This window comes from Periplaneta americana, chromosome 15, assembly GCF_040183065.1.
Source record: "Periplaneta americana isolate PAMFEO1 chromosome 15, P.americana_PAMFEO1_priV1, whole genome shotgun sequence".
Lineage (NCBI taxonomy): Eukaryota > Metazoa > Arthropoda > Insecta > Blattodea > Blattidae > Periplaneta > Periplaneta americana.
In genome coordinates, this window is record NC_091131.1 from 65,510,898 (window position 1) to 65,534,745 (window position 23,848).

At 35.4% G+C, this 23,848-nt stretch overlaps 1 protein-coding gene across 4 annotated transcripts in view; it reads right to left on the reverse strand.

The window, feature by feature from the left end:
• G6P (Glucose-6-Phosphatase) overlaps positions 1–17,642 on the reverse strand; it is a 39,508-nt gene extending 21,866 nt beyond the window's left edge. For 2 of the 4 annotated variants that reach the window (XM_069847472.1, XM_069847471.1), the window contains exons 1-6: positions 17,448–17,639; positions 17,286–17,358; positions 17,025–17,189; positions 16,607–16,935; positions 10,717–10,863; positions 6,697–6,844 (exon numbers count right to left, since the gene is read on the reverse strand). In XM_069847472.1, the coding sequence (XP_069703573.1) occupies positions 6,697–6,844; positions 10,717–10,863; positions 16,607–16,935; positions 17,025–17,189; positions 17,286–17,347 (851 nt within the window). In that variant the 5' untranslated portion in view covers positions 17,348–17,358; positions 17,448–17,639. Of the gene's footprint in view, positions 1–6,696; positions 6,845–10,716; positions 10,864–16,606; positions 16,936–17,024; positions 17,190–17,285; positions 17,359–17,447 lie in introns of all 4 variants that reach the window. The other 2 variants (XM_069847473.1, XM_069847474.1) reach the window with 2 other exon arrangements.
• Positions 17,643–23,848: the final 6,206 nt, after the last annotated feature.

Genomic DNA, 23,848 nt, shown 5'->3' on the forward strand with positions numbered 1-23,848 from the left:
TTTGTTGATTTCATCAGTGAAAAAAGTATTTCTCAAAGCTCCCAGTAGAGTTAACGTGTTGAAAGAAATGTACCCTGAAATTCCATTGCCACCAAAGCCAATTTTAACTAGATGGGGTACATGGCTAGAAGCAGTTGAATATTATGCCGAACATATAGACTCTATTAACAATGTTCTCCTTGCATTGGACTCTGAAGATGCAGTCTCAATTGATACTGCGAAAACAGTTACCTGTGACATAAGTGTGAAGAATGACTTAGCTCACATTCAGCATACATTTTCATGCATCATAAAAACGCTCAAAAGTCTCCAAAATAGGCACCTTTCACTATCTGAAAGTTTTGAAATTATAAATAGTACTGTGGAACAACTGAATCGTGGTAGAGGTAAAGTTGCAGATGCAGTAAGAGCTAAGGTGGACACTGTACTTTCAAAAAACCCTGGATATGAAGAACTACAAAAGGTTGTTGCTGTGATGAGTGGTGAATCAACAGTGAAGATTAACTTGGACTTATCCCCAGCAGACATTGTGAAATTGAATTATGTACCAGTTACTTCTTGTGACGTCGAACGCTCTTTTAGTCAGTATAAATCTATCCTCAGAGACAATAGAAGAAGATTCACTTTTCAGCACTTGAAAGAAATGTTTGTAACCTATTGTTATGGTAACAGACAATAAAAATTGTGTTTTGTTGAAACTACATTGGAAGATAAGGTACGTCCATTATATTTTTTGTTTAGTTTGATTAAAATGTACCAATATTTAACGTACATAGTCATTTTTTTATAATTTTAAGTCCATATTTAATTCCATATTTTGGTAAAAATCCATATTTAATTCCATATTTTGGTAAAAATAACTACATATATATTTACATATTTCATATATTTTTAGTCCATATAAATCCGTTCCCTGCTTATTTACTTACGGCTTTTAAGGAACCCGGAGGTTCATTGCCACACTCACATAAGCCCGCCATCGGTCCCTATCCTGAGCAAAATTAATCCAGTCTCTACTATCATATCCCACCTCCCTCAAATCCATTTTAATATTATCTTCCCATCTACGTCTCGGCCTTCCCAAAGGTCTTATTCTCTCCAGCCTCCCAACTAACACTCTATATGCATTTTTTAATTCGCCCATTCAGTTAGCGATACTAAAAACAACTTTATTTCATATTTTGGCAGTTAGGCTTAAATTAAGAGTATTTTGAGACATTTTGTCTCGTATAATAGCTCCAAACAAATCGTAAAAATTCCCTACATTAGTTGAAGTTGACTGTGATTTGCAGTTCTGATTTGATTAGATGTGTTGCGCTCCTGTTTCAAACATCTGTTCACTTATTGTTCGTAAGGGAAAACACTCTCTGCATGAGCTTTGCTGCCTGGTATGCTTACAACACATCTCACTATTGTTTTTTTTTTATTTATAAGTCTAACATTGTTTGATTTTAAACTAGTGAGCCCTGAAACCATTTCTGACAAGTATTACCTTCTACAGAGATTGCACATTTCAGAACCATCTCTGGAACAACAGAATCCATTATATAAATCATCTTCAACCACGTAAAAATTAAATGTTTCAAATAAGTTTTTACATTATGCAAAAATAAGGGAGTAAAAGGCTCGAAAAGAAGGAAAATCTGGGAATCGGGAGACTGTTAAAAATTAAGGCAAAATATGGCAGATCCCGGGAAACATGGAAAGGTTGGCAACCCTAGATACAGGCTTTCTTAAGGTAGATTGCATATAACAATGAGCTCAGAATAGTGGTAATAATAATGATGTAGTAATGGTGAGAGTCTCTAAGACACTTTTCAAAGTAACATCTAGTTTAAAAGTAAAGGGGTTAAACATTGGTTGGCTTCCAATGGCTCACATTTGGGGACTTTTAACTCATGTTGTGCCTTGCCTCACAATAAAATCCACTTAGATTTTTTTTATATTTGAAGTTCTTTTTTAAGTTTCGTGTAGCTCAGCAGGTGATACTGTCAATTTTTCTTTTGTAATCCAAGTAGTGTACAGACACGGAATTAAAATTTGGAGCTAGTCTTATGAGAGTCCACCTGTAAAATGTTAAATGTTATGTTTTATTTAACGACACTCGCAACTGCTGAGGTTATATCAGTGTCGCCAGTGTGCTGGAATTTTGTCCTGCAGGAGTTCTTTTATATGCCAGTAAATCTACTGACATGAGTCTGTCGCATTTAAGAACACTTAAATACCATTGACCTGGCCCAGGATCGAACCCGCAACCTCGGGCATAGAAGGCTAGTGTTATACCAACTGCGCCAACCAGGCCGACTTCACCTGTATGTAGGCAACAATTTCGCATGACTGTCCACAAGTAGCATATATACAGGGGCTCTTGTTTACTGCACATGCACAGTGTGTTAGAAGCGAAACTTATACAATAAGGCAGCTCCAAATTTTATTTCCTTACCTGTACAGTAGTGGCAAAAAAAACCGGACCAACCCTTGTAGCTGATTTCGGAGCCTTTTTCACTCCAGATCACGATAGACTGGTAATTAAGACTTTCGTGGTTCGAATCCTGCCTGGGAAGGAAACTTTTTATTGTTCCTTATTCAAATTTATTCCCAATTCTTTTCGATTGCAGCGATATTTTACTACTTAATTAACTTATTATTCCCAGAACATGAATTTTACCACCAATCGAAAAGTATTGGGAATAAAGCGATATTTTACTACTTAATTAACATATTATTCCCAGAACATGAATTTTACCAGCAATCGAAAAGTATTGGAAATAAATCTGAATAAGGAACAAAAAAAAAAGTTTCCTTCCCAGGCAGGATTCGAACCACGAAAGTCTTAGTTACCAGTCTATCGTGCTCTGGAGTGAACAAGGTTCTGAAATCCGCTACAAGGGTCGGTCTGGGTTTTTTTTTGCCACTACTGTACATTCTTCTGCTTCTAAGATTTTTATTTTGCACAGGTGAATGGCTAACAAACATTCCAAGAGCTCCTTTTCTTGGTTTTGTACAGTTGATTACCAGTGTTCTAACGATATGTACTCATTTTAATGTAATTCTTGAGTATGTTTGTTGACTGAGAATTTTATTTTGTGCTTGGAGATTTGTTCTTTTTATTTATTTTTTTTTTTTATTTTTTAAATGTTATGGTGACTGCTTTACTCGTGATATGCCACTACTGGCAATGCTATGCCAAGCTCCTATTGATACTATTACTACTGACTCTGACAAGCCAAACCCCTGATATGCCAGTTCCGTCTCCATTAAATATAAATGTCCTTATTGATTTCACTGGATCTGCGTCATTTCTGAGTCTCTTTGTAACACAGTCATTTTCCATTCCGTATAATGCTACAGCCATATTCTGCTTACTATAACTTTTTTTTAACACAGAATTCTTTCCTGATATGATCATAAATCTCCTTTGGTCACTTATATTTCAGTCAATTCAATTTTATTCTTGTTGGATTGAATTAGTAGGTACGTAAGTTTCCACTCTATACATCAATAGCGGAAATGTCATTGATTTATAAAATTTTAATCAGGTTTCTTTCCTAATCTTGCTTTCCAAATGACCAACTCGTGGTGTTCATATAACAAACTAACATGCTGAGTCAAATTAATTTAATTCACTTCAAATGAAGTAAGTTAAGTTCTATGCATTGAAATCTTTTGTGTCAATTCGTTTTTTTTTAATTTCAAGAGCTTTACATTATTTGAGTCTGTTATGGAAAAACTGAAAATTGAATCCAAATGGACTTTGACAATTTGTGTTACATAGGTCGTAAATAATAGCATCAAACGAAACAGTGTGTTCCAAATATGTCTGAGTAAAAACAATAATTTTATTACTACTGGTACCTAGAAAATGATGCGTCATTATTTTAGATTAAACAAGATCCACAATAGTTACTTGTATCTTGGACCTAAATTTTATAAGTTGCCTGAAAATTTAAAACACATCTTCTGGCTTAGTTGCCTCATGAGTTATGCCTTATTGGTGTCAATTATGAGGTTCTGACCGGTCTTCGGACAGTTGACTAAACAACAACATAGTAAAGCTTTTAAACTAGAGTATACATATTGTTGGTAAAGCATCCTTTTTATTCAATTGATTAATTTTTTTATTTTAATGCATGTAATATTAATATGTAATTTATTTTTAACAATATATTATAAACTGCTTTTTTAAATCTTTTCCTTGCCAATTTCCTGTATAGTGCTTAAAGACAAATAAATGCTACAAAAAATCTAAAATTCCTTGAAACTAAACGAAATACATGAATTAATTGAAGGGTTCAGAACCATAGCACCATTTACTAAAACTGTAGAAAACAAGGGTTAAAATAAAGTCATTACCATAATTCAATCGAAACATATAGCAAGTAATATAAAGTATACACATTAAAACTAAATGATATATCAATCTTCATTAAATTATGGTATTCATTTAACTTTAACCCTTGCTTTCTCCATTTTTAATAAATGGCGCTTGGCCCACTATGGCTCTGAACCCTTCAATTACAAAAGCTATTATAAAGCTAGCCATTTCTCCATTTTCGAACAAGAAACTGTATAGTAACACAGGTTGATTTACTAGTAATGCGTTTTACTGCTCAGTTGACAATATCTTTCAAAACACTAGCATTCCTTATCAGGAATCTTTTGAATAAGAGGGTTATGGGGTAAAAAAAGAGAACTGCCCATTTAATTGCTTATTCAATAAGAAGGGGTAAAAAGTAACAAAAAGCAGTTTTGTGGCATTCTCTTGGCAAAAACAAAACAAAATGGATGATTAGAGAAGGATACAAACTGAAAATGCCACATTTTAATGAAACTTGTACCAGTTTGTAGGACTTAAAACAGTATATTCCAAAACGAGGCTCATCTTTGTGTTTCTGAATACAGTGTTATTTAACTTCATTATAGAGTTGCACTTCATCGCTGATTTTATGAAACCTCCTATGTGACAGTACAGAGCATAATTTTTTCAGGAGGAAGAAAAGACTAATTAAATATCAATAGGTCTACATAAGAATATTAGATGATTCGTAAACAGAAAAAATATTAGAAATGATTACAATATACAGGTACATAGTTTTTTTTTTGCGAAAAATTAATGACATATTTGTGCGTAAACTGTACAATTTCTAAATGAAGTCGAATATCTTAATTTTATGGTTATAGAGAATGTCTTCCATGTGCTATATGGCAGACAAAAGTTCATCTTTTTACTTCATTGCATGTTAAATGATTTCATTTACGTAAGGTCTTTTGTATAATAGCTAGTTCAAGAAAATAAACTATCATGGGTGATGTCACTTGCAGCATGAAAAAAGGAAACTGAATTGTTGCGGAATTTGTAAAACATTATATTGTAATAAAGTATATGTCATCATCTCGAATATTATTTTTACATCATTATCATCCTTTCCTATTTTAGGTCTCATGGTCTATTAACATTCTCAATCAGGGGTATCATTTCAGTTTTTGCTTGGGGGAGGAAAGTAAGATTTTTTAGGAAGGACCTTACAAGGTACATTGGTTGGCATACTCCCTTCCTTTTAACTATCTTTCATACCAAAAACAGGGGCCAATTTGACTGTCAGGGTAAACTTGACCATAAAAATAATTTAAACCATGATATCAATGCACTCAACACATATTGAATGTTAATTATTTTTCCTCATTTCTAAGTTTTCTTTTTCATTATTTCAAGTCACAAATAGGGCTGATATCATGGTGTATTTTTTATGGTTAACTTTACAGCACATTTCCAGTTTCAACACACAGGCCTGGTTAACTTCTTATCCTACTTATGTTGTTGTTTACTCAATTGTCCGAAGACAGATCTGAATCTCACAAGTGAAACCTAGAAGGCACCACTTATGACTAAAATCAGAAGTGCAATTGAAGCGACATCACTAAGCAGAGTGAATGAAAATAGGCATATCTAGCCCTTTACTATACAGTGGAACTTCGATATCATCTTCCACCATCATAATTTTATTGACAGAGATGTCTGTGACCTCGGTGTTAGATTAACATTTACTTAATTTGGGTGTAGAAGTACAAGTTCTTTAGGTTTTCTTCTTTTTTGTCTTTCTCATAGACAATTAGACAAGCATGAACAGTTTGCAATATAAATGGCATGAATACCATTAAAATCCATTAACTTCGAAATTCTAATACTTAATTGTAGTTTTGCAGGATTATGAACCTGTACATTTCTCCTTGATAAGTAACATTCGCACAGTCTTGGATATTCATAGTGTGCTCAAGTGATGCAGGCCTTTAAAGGGGATGTCAGCTGTTAATTTTAATAACAAAGTTGGTAAACAAACATGGCTTCACATTAAAACATGCAATTTGCTGTGTATTGAATTTTACAGTTTTTGTATTAAAGTCCTACAAGAAATGTAATATATTTAATATATTTTTAATAAATCAAATCAATGTGACAGTGTTAAGGGACAATATTTGTTGTAGTAGGCCTGCATAAGTTTCAAAGTTAAAACCTAAACTACAGATGAATGTTTGTGACATTTTCAGAATTGATTGTCGGTATAATACAGGTTTCTAGGACTTTCTTATTAACGTCATTTGAGTAACTGACGTAGTTTGTGGAACGAATTGAAGATGATAATCGAAGTTCCATTGCTCTTCCATCATAGGCAGGCAGGCAGTCAGTTAATACTGTACCGGGTATTGTTGGGTGCTGCCAATGCTATCCCAAACATGCTCCCACAGTCCCGAACGAGAGAAAAGAGTGGGGTTGTGTTCACGTGGATCCACTCGGGCCGCTCACACCACTTGAATGCCAGACGCACTGACCATTGTGGGTCCACACCTGCACACACCACTTAATTCAGTCTTTATCTGTTTAACTAACACTACCTTCCTAATATCTTCAACTAATGTAGAAAATTACTGTTTCCTCATTTCTTCAGCCTGCATTATATAACGTAACATAATATCTTGTTGGTAAACTGAAATAGCTGAGAGATATTGATATTAAACCAGTACAGAACAATATCAAGAATATAAGAGAATGCATTTTTTACAACTAATTGGCATCACATACATATCTTTCTCAGTCTCATATCTCAACCAGACCTGAAGTCTCTTCATATGGGTGTCGTGTCAACTTCTAGCACAGCAGAGTTGAGAATGAGATATGTTCTGTAACTGCAACACAGTAACTGCTGGGGTCGAAGCACACAGCTTGCCAAGTTATACTTGTTATGATAAGGAATATTTCTGTTCTGTTCGTGTGTATATTAGTAGAGTAGTAAACTCTAAACTTAATATGATAAGACATGTTTCTATTCTGTTCACTACATGTTGAATATGAAATTCAATGTCGAAGAACTAGTGATCATTTGTAACACATTTGTAAACTAAAGATTGTGAAGAAGAGTGCAAAGAAAGTTTCGTAGGAAGTATCCATATTCCCCAGTACCATGCAGAGCAATTCATAATGTAGCGAGAAAATTTTGCACCACATATTCCATATTAGATATCAGCTCCCTGTGATTTTTATTTATGGCATACTTCGAAAGAGACAGTTCATGCAAAAAAATCATCGTTATTTGGAAACTGAAAGAAAACATTAGGTAGTAGACTTATGCCATTCTAGATAAACAACTTCATCATGTATCAACAAACATTCTTAGAAGGTTCGAACTTCGTTTGAAGCAGAAGGTTGGCACTTCAGGATGCTGATGTAATATAAGGTAAGTTCTATTTCACAGGAAAACTGCATCGCAAATCCTCAGCTTAACCCCATTACGTTATGCACGAAACATGCTGTTATGAGTGTCAGTTGCAAATTAACAAGTAACAGAACACCCCTGCATTGATTATGAAGTTTATTGAAAAATTATTGAAATCATAATCAGTTTCAGAAGCTTACTTATAGAATAATTTGGTGGTGCTCTTTGTCCCCATTTATGACATCAAACAATTGATATCTTCTGAGGTTTAATGAATAACATTCATAAACATTCCAAACTGTCTCTTCTTCTAACTTACACTTAGATTTCCTTCATAGAATCGCACCTGTGCATGCGCTTTTCTAATGATACAGAACCCCATCAGTAAATCTATTACATTCCTCAAGTCTGTCTTTTTCATAATCAACATCTGTTTAATGTGTCTTTAAAAGCACCTCTCAATCATACCTGCATAAGTCATCCAGGATTGAGCATATTTTATTTCTGCTCACTACTTCAGTAAGGAAAACTGCTGTACTTTAGATAAGCTGTATTTCAAGTAATCCAAAGAAAGCTCATTCAAATTAAAGTCATGCAGATGAATTATTAACACGAAAAAATAGAATAAAGAGTTTGTTCTCCAAATTACTTTTGGGTCAGTAGAGAAAATAAATGGCAATAACAAATCCATTGTCGTACGCTGGTCTCCGCAGTCGATCCTCTCCGACGTGTTGTCGAGGTGGGGAGGGGAAACGGGAGTGACGTGACAAGATGGCTGTCGCTTGTGGGTGGGGTGATAAGAAACTGTGGCGAAGTTTAAAGGAAAGACTGTTTTTAAAGTAACATTTGTTTATTACAGAAATAGCTAACAAAGAAAGTATAACCGTGGTTCCCTCCTAGTCCTGTGGTAGGGTTAACGGGGGGTTGTGATATTAATAATTTAGAATTTCGCACTGAGGCTTCTATGCGGGAAGAGTTATGATGGGTGATAGTAAAGTACGATTTGAGTGAGAGGGAGGTAAGGGTAACGGGAGTGCCTGGGGAAAATCGGCTTGCTCTCATGTGTGTGGTGGGAGGGGGCAGGATGACGAGAACGATGAAATCGGGTTACGGTTGATTCTCTAGGTCGAAGGATCTAACACAGCGTACTCTGCGACTTATCGACGTTCGAGAGCACACCCCTTTGGATTCGGAGGATCAACACAGCGCACTATGCGACTTACCGACTCCAAGAGAGGGAGGAATGGTGGCCTCTAGCGTTCGGAGGATCAACACAGTGTACTATGTGACTTACCGACACTAGAGGGGGGAGGGTTGGTGGCCTCTAGCGTTCGGAGGATCAACACAGTGTACTATGCAACTTACCGACACTAGAGGGGGGGGGTTGGTGGCCTCTAGCGTTCGGAGGATCAACACAGTGTACTATGTGACTTACCGACACTAGAGGGGGGAGGGTTGGTGGCCTCTAGCGTTCGGAGGATCAACACAGTGTACTATGCAACTTACCGACACTAGAGGGGGGGGGGTTGGTGGCCTCTAACGTTCGGAGGATCAACACAGCGTACTATGTGACTTACCGACACTAGAGGGGGGGTTTTCAGGAGAGGACTGTGGTTTATCGAACAAGCCGGGATAAGTGGGGAGTCGAAGTCAGGAAGAGAAGCGAGTGCGTGGGAGGTGGTGATGAGACTAGTAGCGAGACGAGAATAACATAAGTTCAGGATACGTAAGAAGTGAGGAAGATTTGGCTGGTGTAAGAAAGAATACAGGAGACAGGGGCGCAGCTTGGCTCCCTGTTCCCGGAGTGGTGGCCGTGTGTAGACACGTCCGAACAAAAGACAGTGGAAGATTCCATTAAATATAAACTAAACAAATATTTTGAGATGGGAAATGAATAATCGGTGAAGCCTCATTCCTCATAAATGGAAATGAGCATTGAAGCCGAAATCTCTCCTGAAAAGTATGCAACATCCCATGCACTCTGACCTTCACTTTGTAAACTAACTGTTTCTTGAGCGCTGGTACGTTCAACCAGAGGTCCCGGGATCGATACCCGGCCCCGGATCAATTTTTCCCTTGAAATTATTCAAATCTGCTTTACAGGGAGCTTCACCTGAAAGACTAGATTTGCATAACTGTTTCTTGCTGTTATGAAGTATTGCTACTTAATGACAGTATTTTTTTTTATAATGTAATGTAACAATATGCATTCAGGCACACTGGATTTGTATATGATGTATAGACCTAAAGGTAACCAGGTAAGCTGTTCAAAGAAACAACTACAAACATTACACCATAAGGAAATTTCTCATTCTTAAGATGCCTGCAACAAAGAGGGGCAGAGAAGGCCTGACGGCCTTATCTCTACCAGGTTAAATAAATAAATCTAATCTAATCTAATTTATTTGTGATCTCATCCAAAGCCGACATGGAAGTCCAAGGGCAGAAGGTGTTTCACAGGTTGATCTTAATTTAAATGCTCTTTTGTAAAAATTGAAACTTTGCCAACCATTCATGTGTGTATAGGTGCCACCAATATCCTAATAAAATATTTCACTCTTATTCTAACTCACCCTGCACACATGTTCCATTTGTAATAAAGGGGATGAATGAGAATTTATGTTCGAAGTTATGACTATCTGCTCCTCTCTTTTTAAATTTCAGCTCAAATGGATTATTAAATACAAAGCTTTTGCTATGTGTCAGTTGATATTTAATAGTAGTGGCTGGTAAGGGAATACTCATACTTGGTCTTGTTGGCATTCTAGAAAGTCGAATCTGTACCCATTCAACATGTTGAGGTTATGTGGGAATAAAATATTAATTAGACTATTTAGTCTTCAAATTTCAACTCCTACGCAGTTCTGCATTACGAATAACTTCTGTTAAGTTATCTTTTATGACAAAATAAAGATAAGAAGGTGGCAGATACTTAGAGCAATGTTTTAGACGTAACTTTTTAACTATTATTTGTGCCAAAGGTAAAGTTGATATCAAGCATTCTTACCCATCAATCTCTGCAGCCAGTAAGCGCCAAATGAAACTGCAATCATAACCACACTAGCAAGCAGCATCTTGGGCCGGGATGCTGAACGCCAGCGTTCAGTCAGGGTACACTGCCCTTCATCTACAAACAACCAGGCTGTCGCAACACCTGCATCAGAAGATGAAGCAGTGTTACAACTTGATGTGTGCTTATCATATTAGTATAATACTGATGTGATTTCAATATACCAATAAAGGAGATAAATATTAGTGTGTACATATTTGGGGCACAATAATAAGTGTTTCTGGTTTTATAAAAAAAATACTTGCAATATAAACAAAATGCTAGCAAAACAATACTTTATTACAGAATGTTTACATCAACTCCACAATATCAATACTGCTTATTAAATGTCTCTGCTCATCTTTCATACGAGTGTATTGACAGGTTTCGGTTTTAACTGGGAACATGCAGATGTAAGTTCGCCTGCTTCATAAAACATCCTTTTGCTAGGCAGAGAAGCTATTTGACAGCAAGATATGTCAAGACTAAATTACTGTCCTCTATATTCTACAATTCCACGGCATCTTTCCTTTGAAATTATTGCCTCATTTAAATAGTGCTCTAGTTGCACTGAGTAACTATTACTGAAAAGTAACAGCGTGTTTTTGTTGGAATAACAAGATACTTCATAGCTAAACGATTGCCCTCTAAAATCCACCATTTCATGTGATTACTGGCTCATTTAAATAGAGCTCTAATTATGCTGACAAGCTATTATTGATAATAGTAACATCACCATATTTTTTTGCCTTTTCCTCGAATGACGAGTACAAAAAATTACTTTTTCTCTTCATATTATAAAAGGTTAGTCAAGTATCGACAAATAAAACGTCAAACTGTATATCAATATGATATACCATATTTGTCAGTGTATAAGACACACTCCAAAAATTGAAAGAAATCTTTCAGAAAAAACTGAATTTAAAAGAAAAATACAACTAATGTTAAGAATTATTCGCTAACCTCCAGAAGCCTTTAAATTCACTCCCATCACTGTAATCGGAAGTTTCTTCTTGATTGGATCCATTGAAGTCGTCATCAGAACAGGAATCTTCATCTTTAGATTCATAGAGAAAATGATCCTCACTTCCAACTAGTGCACTGCTGATACCATACTTCAAAAAAGACTTCACAACAGTGTTCTCACTGATCTTGAACCAGGATATTTTCACCCATTATTTATTCATTATACATAGCACTACAATCCAAAGTGGACCTTGGCTTCTCTAACAGCCCTCCACTTCACTCTGTCCCCAGCCAGTCCTCCAATTCCTCACTCCCAGGCTTGTAACGTCTCGCAATATGTCGTCCATCCACCGCTTCTTTGGTCTTCCTCTCCTTTCTCCCTCCATTCTTGCGTTCATCATCTTAGGAAGCCAACCCTCCTCCATTATCATTACATGTCCTAACCATCTTAGCATAATAGATTTAATAAAGCTCACTATATTCTCACCTTCCAATAGCTGATCGACCTCTTTATTTGTTCTTTTTCTCCACTCTCCTCTATCATACACTGGACCATAAATCCTACATACAATTTTTCTTTAAAAAATGAGCAGGTTATTCTCATCTTTCAGTTTCTTTGTCCTTGTTTTTGCTCCATAAGTAACTAGTGGGCGAATGAGTGTTCTATATAGTTTAAGTTTTGTTTCTTTAGAAGCATTCTTAATGTGAACATATGTAAGAACGAGAAATAAGTTCTATTTCCATACATTATTCTTTTGTGAATTTCGTTCTCTATTTTATTTTCATTACTGATACACAACCCAAGGTAAGTGAATCCTTGAACCCTTTCGAATTTATAATTCTCCATTTCAAAATTTACTAGTCTTTCATTTCTCTGTTTATTCAGTCTCATATATATTTTCACTCATTGGAAGGGAAAAACTAAAGTGCGGGCAACTATGAAAAATAATGGTACATATATCCTATTTTGAGAACAAAAAAGTGCATCTTATACACAGACAAATACGGTGTCAATATTATACTCATTAGGAAAACATTGATAAATATGTTGTTGTTGTTGTTAACTAATGCTGAGTTCTTGGCAATAAAGCCATTAACTCTCTTGTTCAACAAAGGAAATTGATGTAGCAAAAAGTATAACTGTTTTAATGTGGGCACATATTATGGTGCTTATATCACCTTCACACAACTCCCAAACTGTTTGGAGGACCACACCTCCCAATGGTTAGTGGATCCATATGACCTAGCCGGGAGGATTGTCAGGCATCTCCACTGACCATATCCCATCTTCATCACTTAGGAGATGCTTATGCATGACATGGCAGGTCAGCATGCTGAAACGGCATTTCCTCCATTTTTGATGGAACAGTTATACCGCTGTGACTTGGTCCCCAGAGCCTCGTTTGTTAAGTACAGGTTGCATCATGGAAGGATGAGGATGGGATTTGAGTAGGAGACGTTATGTAATGCACTTCACTACTCTTTGCACCCACTGATGAATATCGAAGCACACATCAAGTTACAACAACTTGAATTAAACACAACAGTTTTCGAAGAAGATAGTGTTCAATTAGAATGAGGAGAACAGAATTAATTCTCCCTGGAAATAATTATAATGATTTAGGGTCCACAGCAATTCCTTTCATGCATAGAAAATGTATTATTAGTTACAAGGACCAATAATAGGTATCCTGTTCACATAGTAAACTACCAGTTCTAACATAGGCCTAAAGTTTAAATTGAACTACAGTATTTATAATATTTGGTGTATATAGTACAATTAATCCAAATCTCTATCTTAAATATACAGGAGACATGAACATAAAAATCTTCAGTTATTTTAGCATATTTTATATTATATGGATAGATTACAGGGAGAGTGGAAGAAACGTATGAGGAACTTTGGCCGTACATACATAGTTAATTTGGTTTCCAATGGCAGACATGTTCTTGACTTTCACAACATTCTTCTTGCCTCCCAGTACAGGTCTGTCATGCTCCTTGATTTGTTTGTTTTTTTTTTACGCTAGTGCAGGTTAATTAGTGTTCAAAGTTCACTGTTCCTGTGCAAATTCTTTCACGCATAACAAAGGGAATTTAAAACTAATGACCATTAATCCTTTAAGGGGTTAGGTACAGCTTACAGCAGTAAAATTTTGGAAATATCAAACTTTTTTTTCCTCCATTACTGTACAATAATGCAAATTAGTATGTGTAAAACACTGTCCTTCTGCTATATGAAAAAAAAATATTTTTATTTTTTTTCTAAATTCAGTTCACTGTGCAGTGATGAAGCGTTTCCCACATAACTAAAAAACTATACAACATTCTGTGATGAAATTTCTTGTGCGTATTTATGCATGTCATATCTACAATATGATGAAAGATCACTTCTCTACCTTTAATAGACTGTCTGATAAAAAATAAATTCATTAAAAAATGGCCAAATATCAGTATTTTCTTCTAACACAAAATAAAAAAAAATATTATTTATTAAGGAATGTAGTTGAAAGAGCATGATATTGTAAACATGAATTTCAGCAATAAAATGAAAGAGAGAGAACATGATAAAGTTAACAAGTTTATGAGTTATAAGGGAAACACTTCATCACTGCACAGTTAACTACCACCATTATGAATTTTGAAAAAAAAAATAAATATAAATAATTTTTTTAAATCGTAAAAATATTTTTTTCTTACAGTAGAAGGACAGTGTTTTACACATACAGTTTTCATTATTGTACAAGATACTGTAATGGAGGGAAAAATGTTGAATATTTCAAAAAATTTTACTGCTGTAAGCTGTACCTAACCCCTTAAGAAAAAGGAATCCTTTACCTACGTAGTTATCTGAATGGAGTGAGTAAAAACAGACTAAATTTCAACGAAAAGTACATATAATTAAGTACTTAACAATTATTTTGTCTTAGGAAAGCAATTTCCTTCCATATGAATTCTTATACTGTTCATTTGTATTTTTATTCTACCTAGCGCAAAAAAATATTTGGATAAATTCGCCATTTCTTTTCTTTTCTTTTTTTTGTCTAAAATAAAAAATTAAAGATAAAGTCCTCCTCATTATAGGCCATGGTGAACCACAGAGGTTAGGTTCTCATCCATACAATCAGCATTCATGACAAAATAAAGAATATTGTTATTAAAATCATTGCACATTATTCCCCAGATAATACAGAGTATGAACAAATCCTCTCAATAACTTAGTTCAGGAGAAATCATTCTAGTACACAGAAAAACAAACGTGTCCAAAACCACTTTTTCAGTTTATCAGGAGTGCTCAGGAAAATTTAAAAATCGATGTCAGAAAGGTTCCCAATGAGAAAGTACAGTAATATGGCTAAAGAATTTTTTTTAAACATAAATTATGTTTAATATATTCGTTATATTTTACAATCGATTCCATACCATGGAGCTGTGTTTCCTCCCTAGAGGAAAATGTCTGAATCTAACAACTGCAAGCAGAGGTTTATGCAATTTAAGACTGTATTTTGGAAAATCTGAGATAGACAAATTGATCTGCCTATGGTGGCTTAAATTCAGAATCATTTTGAAACTCGCTGAACAATTTACTTGTAGAAATTCTAAACCAAAAGGAAAGGAACAATCCATTTTATGGGCACATATCTGTGTCATAGGTAACAAAGAAATTAATGTTTTAGGCCTATAATGCAGGTCAAGTTCCTTATTAAGAAACCCCTTCTACTAGTAAATAGGAAGGATTGATAAATGGTGACAAGTGTACTGAAAGGTCATTGTTACTTGAAATGACATGTTCAAGCCATCAGCATTAAGTTCTGATTGGACGGAATCAGGTGAAAATAAGTCCTTACCCTAGGAACTTAAAGAGGATTAAACAAGTCAATAAATGTAAATTTTTACTCGTCCCCAAGTTCCGTGTTTAATTTATCATAGAATGGAATGTGCAGTCAGCCCACCTAATTTAGGTCTTATTAGACAAAGAGAAGAAAGAGAAAGAAGCAGACAACAAAGAATAAGATGCCAAGAGTTACAGTAGTCCTGATCTTGCCTGCATAGGTTGTCTCCCATGAGTCTGCAGGTTTTGATACCTCATCTTAGTGCTTAAGTTAAACTATAATTATTTCTCTGGTTAAATTTTAATTGGCATTAAAAACTTCGGCAAAATATATACCAGTACATTCAATTTCATTAAACGAAATTATTAAAGCTAAATAGTGCTTTTCTTCTGGAGAAGAAGGTGGTGGAATGCCATTCCGACGTGTTCCGCCAGAAAAAAAGCACTGAAGCGAAGAATTCTTTTCGAGTAAATGTAGTTAAAGAGTCTTTATGATGAAACTGCGCTTTTGAACAAAGAATGGAGTTTTCAGCAAATTTAATGATAACTGTTTTAATGATATGTCTTTAGATCAAATATGGGGTGAAAATATTTTAAAACTCCAATTTTCCTAATTCCTTAAATTGGTGTCAAAAGATAATGTCTGTACCAGTTAGCAATGTTTATGTTGAGCACGTATTTTCCTTTAAGTCCAATCTGTGGACTGACGAGAACAATACATTAAGTGTACACTTAGTTTAGGCAGAATTGTGAATTACATTGAATCTTAAGCTGATATGTCAGCAATTTCCAGAATATCTAGCCAAGGAAGATCAAAGCTACTAGGCCTATAATGTTGTCAAAATAATCAGAAATATATGTTATGTTTAAAAGGAATGCAAAGAAAAGACAATTTATAGAATTTATACACAATACATTTCACTTACCTTAAGTTTTCAATAGTAGGCCTAAATAGACCTACCTATAATAAACTCATTGAGATATTATGAGAATAAAAGTTGTATTATTTTTCTCTGGGTTAAGCTTAACTGAAAGGTGGGCATCCTATACCTGCCACAAGCCCCAAAAGCGTCTGATGCGGAAAATGCGTTGCCGTGTAGAGGCGCGAGGCTCCGACGAGCACCATGAGTATCATGTACAACATCCAGAGGGTCATGGCTAGGTAACGTCTTCGCCCATCACTCAATCTACCCTTGCTGGCCCGGAGTACGTGCTGAAGCACCACGTACATGAGAGCAGATGCCCCCTGCACGTGCCCCGACGGAGAGCCGGGGCCTGTCTCGCAAGTTAGTGGTGTCTGTCTCAGCGCGGGGCGTAGGCCCTTACCGTATACCGTAGTCTCCTGAACCCACCAGAACGGCCGATGGTCCATGAGCATCCTGCAATGGAAACACTAATGAGTATGGGGCCAAAAGCCTAGAAGACATAATGCGGGAATCCCATAATTCAGCACAATATTTAAGCCTACCACTTGAGTAGAGTGTTGGACCACTCTGCCATCACAGAGACCATCATCATGTCAGTTGCCAGGACCGTATGCATTCCGGCTGCCAAGGGAATGATCAAAGTAAACGAATATAGCGGATCAGCAAACCGTGATATCGAAAAGAAAAAGCTGTCACTTCGGGGGAACCTATAAACGAAAAAAACAACATTATAGTGTTGTACCCATGAAGATTCAATCTCTGCAGTGTCTGTCATCTTGCATTAGTAGACTTATTAGACTTACGTTGTTTGTATCGACTTAATACCTGCAGTCCCTAATCGCCGGATTTCCTCTGATACATTCATTATGTAAAATCCTGAAAATATATTGGTGCAAATTAATAATTATAAATAATGAAGTGATAGTGTTTTACACTGAACTTTCACACAGAGCTTTCAAAATTACCTTTATTTCCAGTTCAAGGTATGACGTCGTCACCTTTATGGATTCTTAAACCGAAAAGGGCAGTAATATTATCTGTTTATATCGGTACAAAACATGACAAACACCTGTCGTAAAACTTTAAACATATCCTACACACCGGTTAAAACACCTTCCTTCTCCCCTCCTACGCCTAGCGATCGTCATATATCTTGCGGATATACGCAGAGCATGTTTCAACTTTCAACCTTTTGACAACGTTCAGAAATAACTTGTGTAGATGGAGATGGTACATTGAGTGATCGACAGAGGACAGAAAACTGCTTGTGGCACCTGACCTCTTCCGGGAGTCGGCAGAATGACAATGATCCTACAAGTAGTCCATACTGAAGCTGCACGGTTCAATCCATGCGCGTACGCATGCAATTCGGGAAGAATATTGAAAGAATCAAGTTAAAAACGAACGTTCAATTACGATGCGTGAAGATTTTATGTCTAAATTGTGCGACGTTTTGAACGTCACCTTCATTACGTATAACTGGCCAGCCTACCCCATTATTTCCTGGCCTAGTTGCCTCATAAGTGGTGCTTTTTGGTATCACTTGTGATGTTCAGACCTGTCTTCGGATAGTTGACTAGAAACAACAACAATCTTGCATACATTGCTTGAATGCGTAAAGTTGAAAGAAAAGTTGAACCGTGTAGATGCACCTTAACGGTGCCTCACGAATGAGGAATTTCACAATCGAACGAATAAAGAAAATCAGTAGCAGTCAACGAGTTAGAAACTCGTTGGTAGCAGTATTACCAGTCAGATTTGCATCATGGATGAAAATGTTTGCATATTGAAATAATTATCTCGTTCTTAAGCCTCGTCAGTAATTGTACTGCAACATTAGACCTATATAGAGAAGCAACGGGAGAATTGCCATTATTGTGAAGAGGTTGTGTATTACTGGAGTAAGTCACTGTTAGTTACAATGTTGCAGAGCTTCAACACCGTTTCGTTTTTTTTATAGAAAGCTCTAGGGGGGGGGGGTGATACCCCCAAAATTCCCCTCGCTGCGCCAGTGGATATAAACCTATGTATTACAGTAGGAACGATTATTCTTATCCGTTAAGCAGTGGCCCCCAACCTTTTGAGTGTGATGGATGGATCCCTTGAAGTTCATATTTCATTTTGGCTTGACATCCAAAATGTTTTGTATAATTTAGGCTGGTAATTATGTTCTACGCATTAAACATTTGGCACAATGTAGTGAATTAAGGATCCTTAATTAATTGACAGCGATATTAAGCTTCAGTTTTAGCTTTTGAATATACTGTAATTCGAAAATGCATAAATACAAAGTTATTTTGCGGTACATCATATCTTTGCTATAAAAATGAAACCAGTCTTTTAGACTTACCGTGAGGTTATTAGTGCAGTGGGATGCTTGATGTCATTGCTGTGAAAAACTAGTTTTTTTTAGACTTGCCATTAGGTTACCAGTGGGATGATTATGTTACTTGCGAAGTCTGGCTCAATTGTAGATGCTTTAAGTCGCAAGTCTACCCCAACATGAAGTTTACTTATAAATTTGTCTTTCAAGAAGACCAGAGCAGAAATTAAAGACCTACTCTGACATAAGTACGCTGATGTAAATGGCATTAAATGTTGTATTGCAATTCGGAAAACAGCGGGATATATGGGTGGTGCATGCAACCAAAATTTCAACAGGGACGTCGTAGGAAATAAGATTTTTAAGCTCGAATCAGAAAATAAATTCTAACAGCCCCTCTTCTTTTTTTGACGGACAAATTATTATTATTTATCACAAAGAAGAAAATCTTCATACAATTGTTTTTCTTTTCCATTTCATAAGGGTAATATTCCCTTAACAATAATGACAATAAATGACTCAAATATATCGGACGTTAGTTCATCATCATGTTTTGCTATAAAGTCACTGGCATTGGGAAATGAATCGAATTCTCGATTAATAATTCAGCGAGACCACAGGTTTAATTTCTTTCTTGTTGCTTCACTCTTATCCTGAACGTAGTTAAAGTTGAACTTCGAAAATTAGAATAGAAAAAAAAACTGAAAATAACGGATAGGTACGCAAGATTTGCAAGCCAAGAGAAGTCCCTCAGGCGAACTCATGCGTAAGTGTGTGTCTCAGTAACCTGAAATAAACAAAAAAATATTGCAGCTAGCTGATACAAATCAGAGAACGTAGTAAAGTTAAGCCTAGTTAAAATACTTGGTTCTCTTACTCATTTCAAATCACTCGAAAAGAACCCATGGGATCCGCGGACCACAGGTTGGGAACCGCTTCTTTAAAGGATGTTGTGAGGATGTTTAATGAAAATAGATGAGCCTAAACTTGCTATGCATATTCAGAAATAACAAAACAAAAAAGAAGTATATAATCTCACACCACAAAAAAAAGAAAATGCTACATCGTTCTTCTGGCCACTCTATTCTATACGAGTACGCGAAAAGTGAAAGCTACTGACCAGAAGAGTGCGACGTTATTATACAGACTGGATACTAACTGATGCAAGCGAAGACCAGGGCGTGATTGAGCAAGTAGTAATGGTGAAACTAGAAGGAATGTCCAATGTGCCCAAATGTAGCGGAGTAGCGGAATTTGAGACTTCGGGAGACGTAACGGCGATAATCGAAATCCTCCCGAAATGTAGCGGAATTTTAATAAATTTATTTTAGAAGGTTAAAGTTGTATCACAGTCTAGTATAGCCTATACAGTCACGAACTTGAGTTGTGAGCGTGCTAGGAACAATAGACTGTGCCGGTACTATTTCGCATTGTCTGTAATGAGGCGATATTAGCGATCCTAGTGGTTAGCAACTATCTATGGATGCATATTTACTACGTATTGAGCTTCGTGACTGTATATACTAGACCAGTGATGTCAAAGCAAGCGCATTTTTCTGACCTTGACGTCGTGCGCGGGCATCAAGCGCTGAGTATGGAAAGAGAAAGGGTTGTGTATATGAATAAGCAGAATGTTGGATTAAGAAAACAGTGGTGCACAAACTTCAAATGGAACGTGAAATTTTGTCGTTATTTTTATATAGCGCTTTCTGTTTAATATTATCTATATTGTCTGTGAAACAAAAGTACCACTACCAATTTCTTAATATTGCACTTGTGTTTTAAACGTTAATAACATAATAAAGAGTTAAGGAGGAATATTCACATAAATTCCATAGTAGTACAATTATACTGTACTAAGTGAACGAAACATATCATTCATAAAGAAAGTGATATACCAAAAAAAGAGACTGAGTATGACATGATAAGTTGGAATTGCTATTGATGGTATCTTTAGTCTTATAAAAGTAATCAATAAACGAATCAAAACAATATTACAGTACAAAGCAAAGTTACTTAGGTGCTGTATATGTTTTAAGTGTAACTAATATTCCATAACAAAACTCTTACCACATTATACTTTTAAGGTGATAGTGATGAGCAACTTCCTGTCATCAGAATATCAAATTATTTTCTCGAAACTTGTTGAAGCTATAGAGCTGACATTTTTACAACACATGGGCACGTATCTTTTGCTTATGATGTAACAGTAGTTGCTTTGTTAATTCATTTTCTTACAAACAATTTCCATGCGAATATTTTCAGAATTTTCAATATACAATCTTCAGTAATACGTATTTACGATATATTAGATTTACGAAAACATTCTGTAAGGCTATTAAATAAATAGGCCTATATCTGAAAATTTCATTTTTCTATAAAAATAAATTGAGAAAATATTTCTTTTGAATAAAAAATTCAAACTTGTGAAAAATGAGTATTAAAATTAAAACTTACATTCTTATAATGCATTTACACTTCTCAGACAAATCTAAAAATTAACATGGATACAATTTTAATAAGTCCTATTCCCTTTATCTATTGAATCAGTGCTGGCCATCCCTGAATATAGTTCGACCAAGCGGCATATACTACCTTTTTCGTCTGTCTCTTTCCTTTCCGCTGTAAAGCGCTCAGGCTCTCCTAAGCTCTAAAGCGCGCGGTTGCTCCTATGGGCATCAATTGACATGATTGTACTAGACTGTGGTTTTATTATATTCTCTGAAATTTCCAAAATAAATTTTATTAGTTTTCATGCAAGATTTTAAGTAATTCTAATGTTCCCTAAGAGATGGCGCTATTGCTTATAATTACATGTAAAAATTGAAATATCACCGCTTTCCCAACTGTATCAAATAACGAGCTTGTTAGTAGTAAAGAAATAGACTGTCACCTACCATTGTAAGTGCTTTACTGAGAATAAAATTAGATCTGGAAAATAAAAATATATGCTGTGAAATCTATAAAATTGGTGATATTCAGGAGGTTCAACTAACAAATGTATGACAAGAATATGACCTACTCCAACTTCACAGGATTCACCTGGGGAGGAATCTGATTACTTGTATAATATCTAAAAAAAAAAAGAAACAAAAAAGGGATATCGTATACTTATAAATGTGGAATCAAATTAACGACTTTTTCAGTAGTAGAGGCATGTAGTAAGGTTATAAAAAATAAGAATTTAACATGCATTGTGTATTCTGGGGCGAGTAAGTAAAGAAATCCGGGTACATTAGAATATGCTTATTAAACCTACGTCATCCCTCCTAGTTGTCATGTAGTCTCTCGGAGCGACTTCGGGATTCAAAGTTGGCGGCGGAGTGGGTGAGCGTGTTGCAGCTGCACCCCTCTCGCTGACGAGGTGTGGGAGGCCGTGATGCTGGTCTGCTATCATTAGCAAGTATTTTACTCCTCTCATTTTCAGCTAGCTCCCCTATACTGGAGGCTGGAGACATGGAGCACACACTAACTTTAAGTAACATTACGTAATGATAAAAGTAAATTAAATACATGATATAGTATGTTATTACAGAGAAATTAATGAGTAAAGAAACTTGCTTTCATATTTGTTTTTATGAAATAAATATGTTTCAATAAAATAATGTCATTAGACCCTACTTATATTTCTGTTTACAAAATACGTCTTTATTAAATTTAAGCATTTTTAAAATAAATATGGAATAAAATTAATGTAAACCATAACTTTGATTTACAAACAATATAAATTACGTCAGGAAGCACAATAAAACTATTTTATTTCTGTTATCCTTTAATATATTTTGTATCGTTCCATATTCATTCAGTACCCATAACCGTAGTGGAATGTAGCAGAATTTTGGCAGATCCGTAGCGGATTTCTTGTTTCTGGTGTTGGGCACAAGAATTTTTTTAAATAAATATGGAATAAAATTAATGTAAATCACAACTTTGATTTCCAAATAATATAAATTATGTCAGGAAACACAATAAAACTATTTTATTTCTGTTATTCTTTAATAGTCTATATTTTTTATCATTCTATATTCATTCAGTACCCATAACCGTAGTGGAATGTAGCAGAATTTTGGCAGAACCGTAGCGGATTTCTTGTTTCTGGTGTTGGGCACAAGAATTTTTTTAAATAAATATGGAATAAAATTAATGTAAATCACAACTTTGATTTCCAAACAACATAAATTATGTCAGGAAACACAATAAAACTATTTTATTTCTGTTATCCTTTAATATATTTTTTATCGTTCCATATTCATTCAGTACCCATAACCGTAGTGGAATGTAGTAGAATTTTGGCAGATCCGTAGCGGATTTCTTGTTTCTGGTGTTGGGCACAAGAATTTTTTAAATAAATATGGAATAAAATTAATGTAAATCACAACTTTGATTTCCAAACAATATAAATTATGTCAGAAAGCACAATAAAACTATTTTATTTCTGTTATCCTTTAATATATTTTTTATCGTTCCATATTCATTCAGTACCCATAACCGTAGTGGAATGTAGTAGAATTTTGGCAGATCCGTAGCGGATTTCTTGTTTCTGGTGTTGGGCACAAGAATTTTTTAAATAAATATGGAATAAAATTAATGTAAATCACAACTTTGATTTCCAAACAATATAAATTATGTCAGGAAACACAATAAAACTATTTCATTTCTGTTACCCTTTAATAGTCTATATTTTTTATCGTTCCATATTCATTCAGTGCCCATAACCGTAGTGGAATGTAGTAGAATTTTGGCAGATCCGTAGTGGATTTCTTGTTTCTGGTGTTGAGCACACTGGGAATCACTGACTTGATTCTTTGGTCTGTCCCCGTGTAGTGCAGACGTGTTCATTACAGTGGCGTAGCCTGGTTTTCAGACTGGGGTATGTAACCCAGTTAATATAGTTTGAAAATGGAATTTCCCATATCTGTATCCAGCATAGCGTATATACCGAATACAATTGTATCATGTAGTAGGCCTATAATCACTGCATATATCTTCCTTGCTAATACAAATTTACAAGTATATTACCTACCTAGTAAAACATCGACAAAT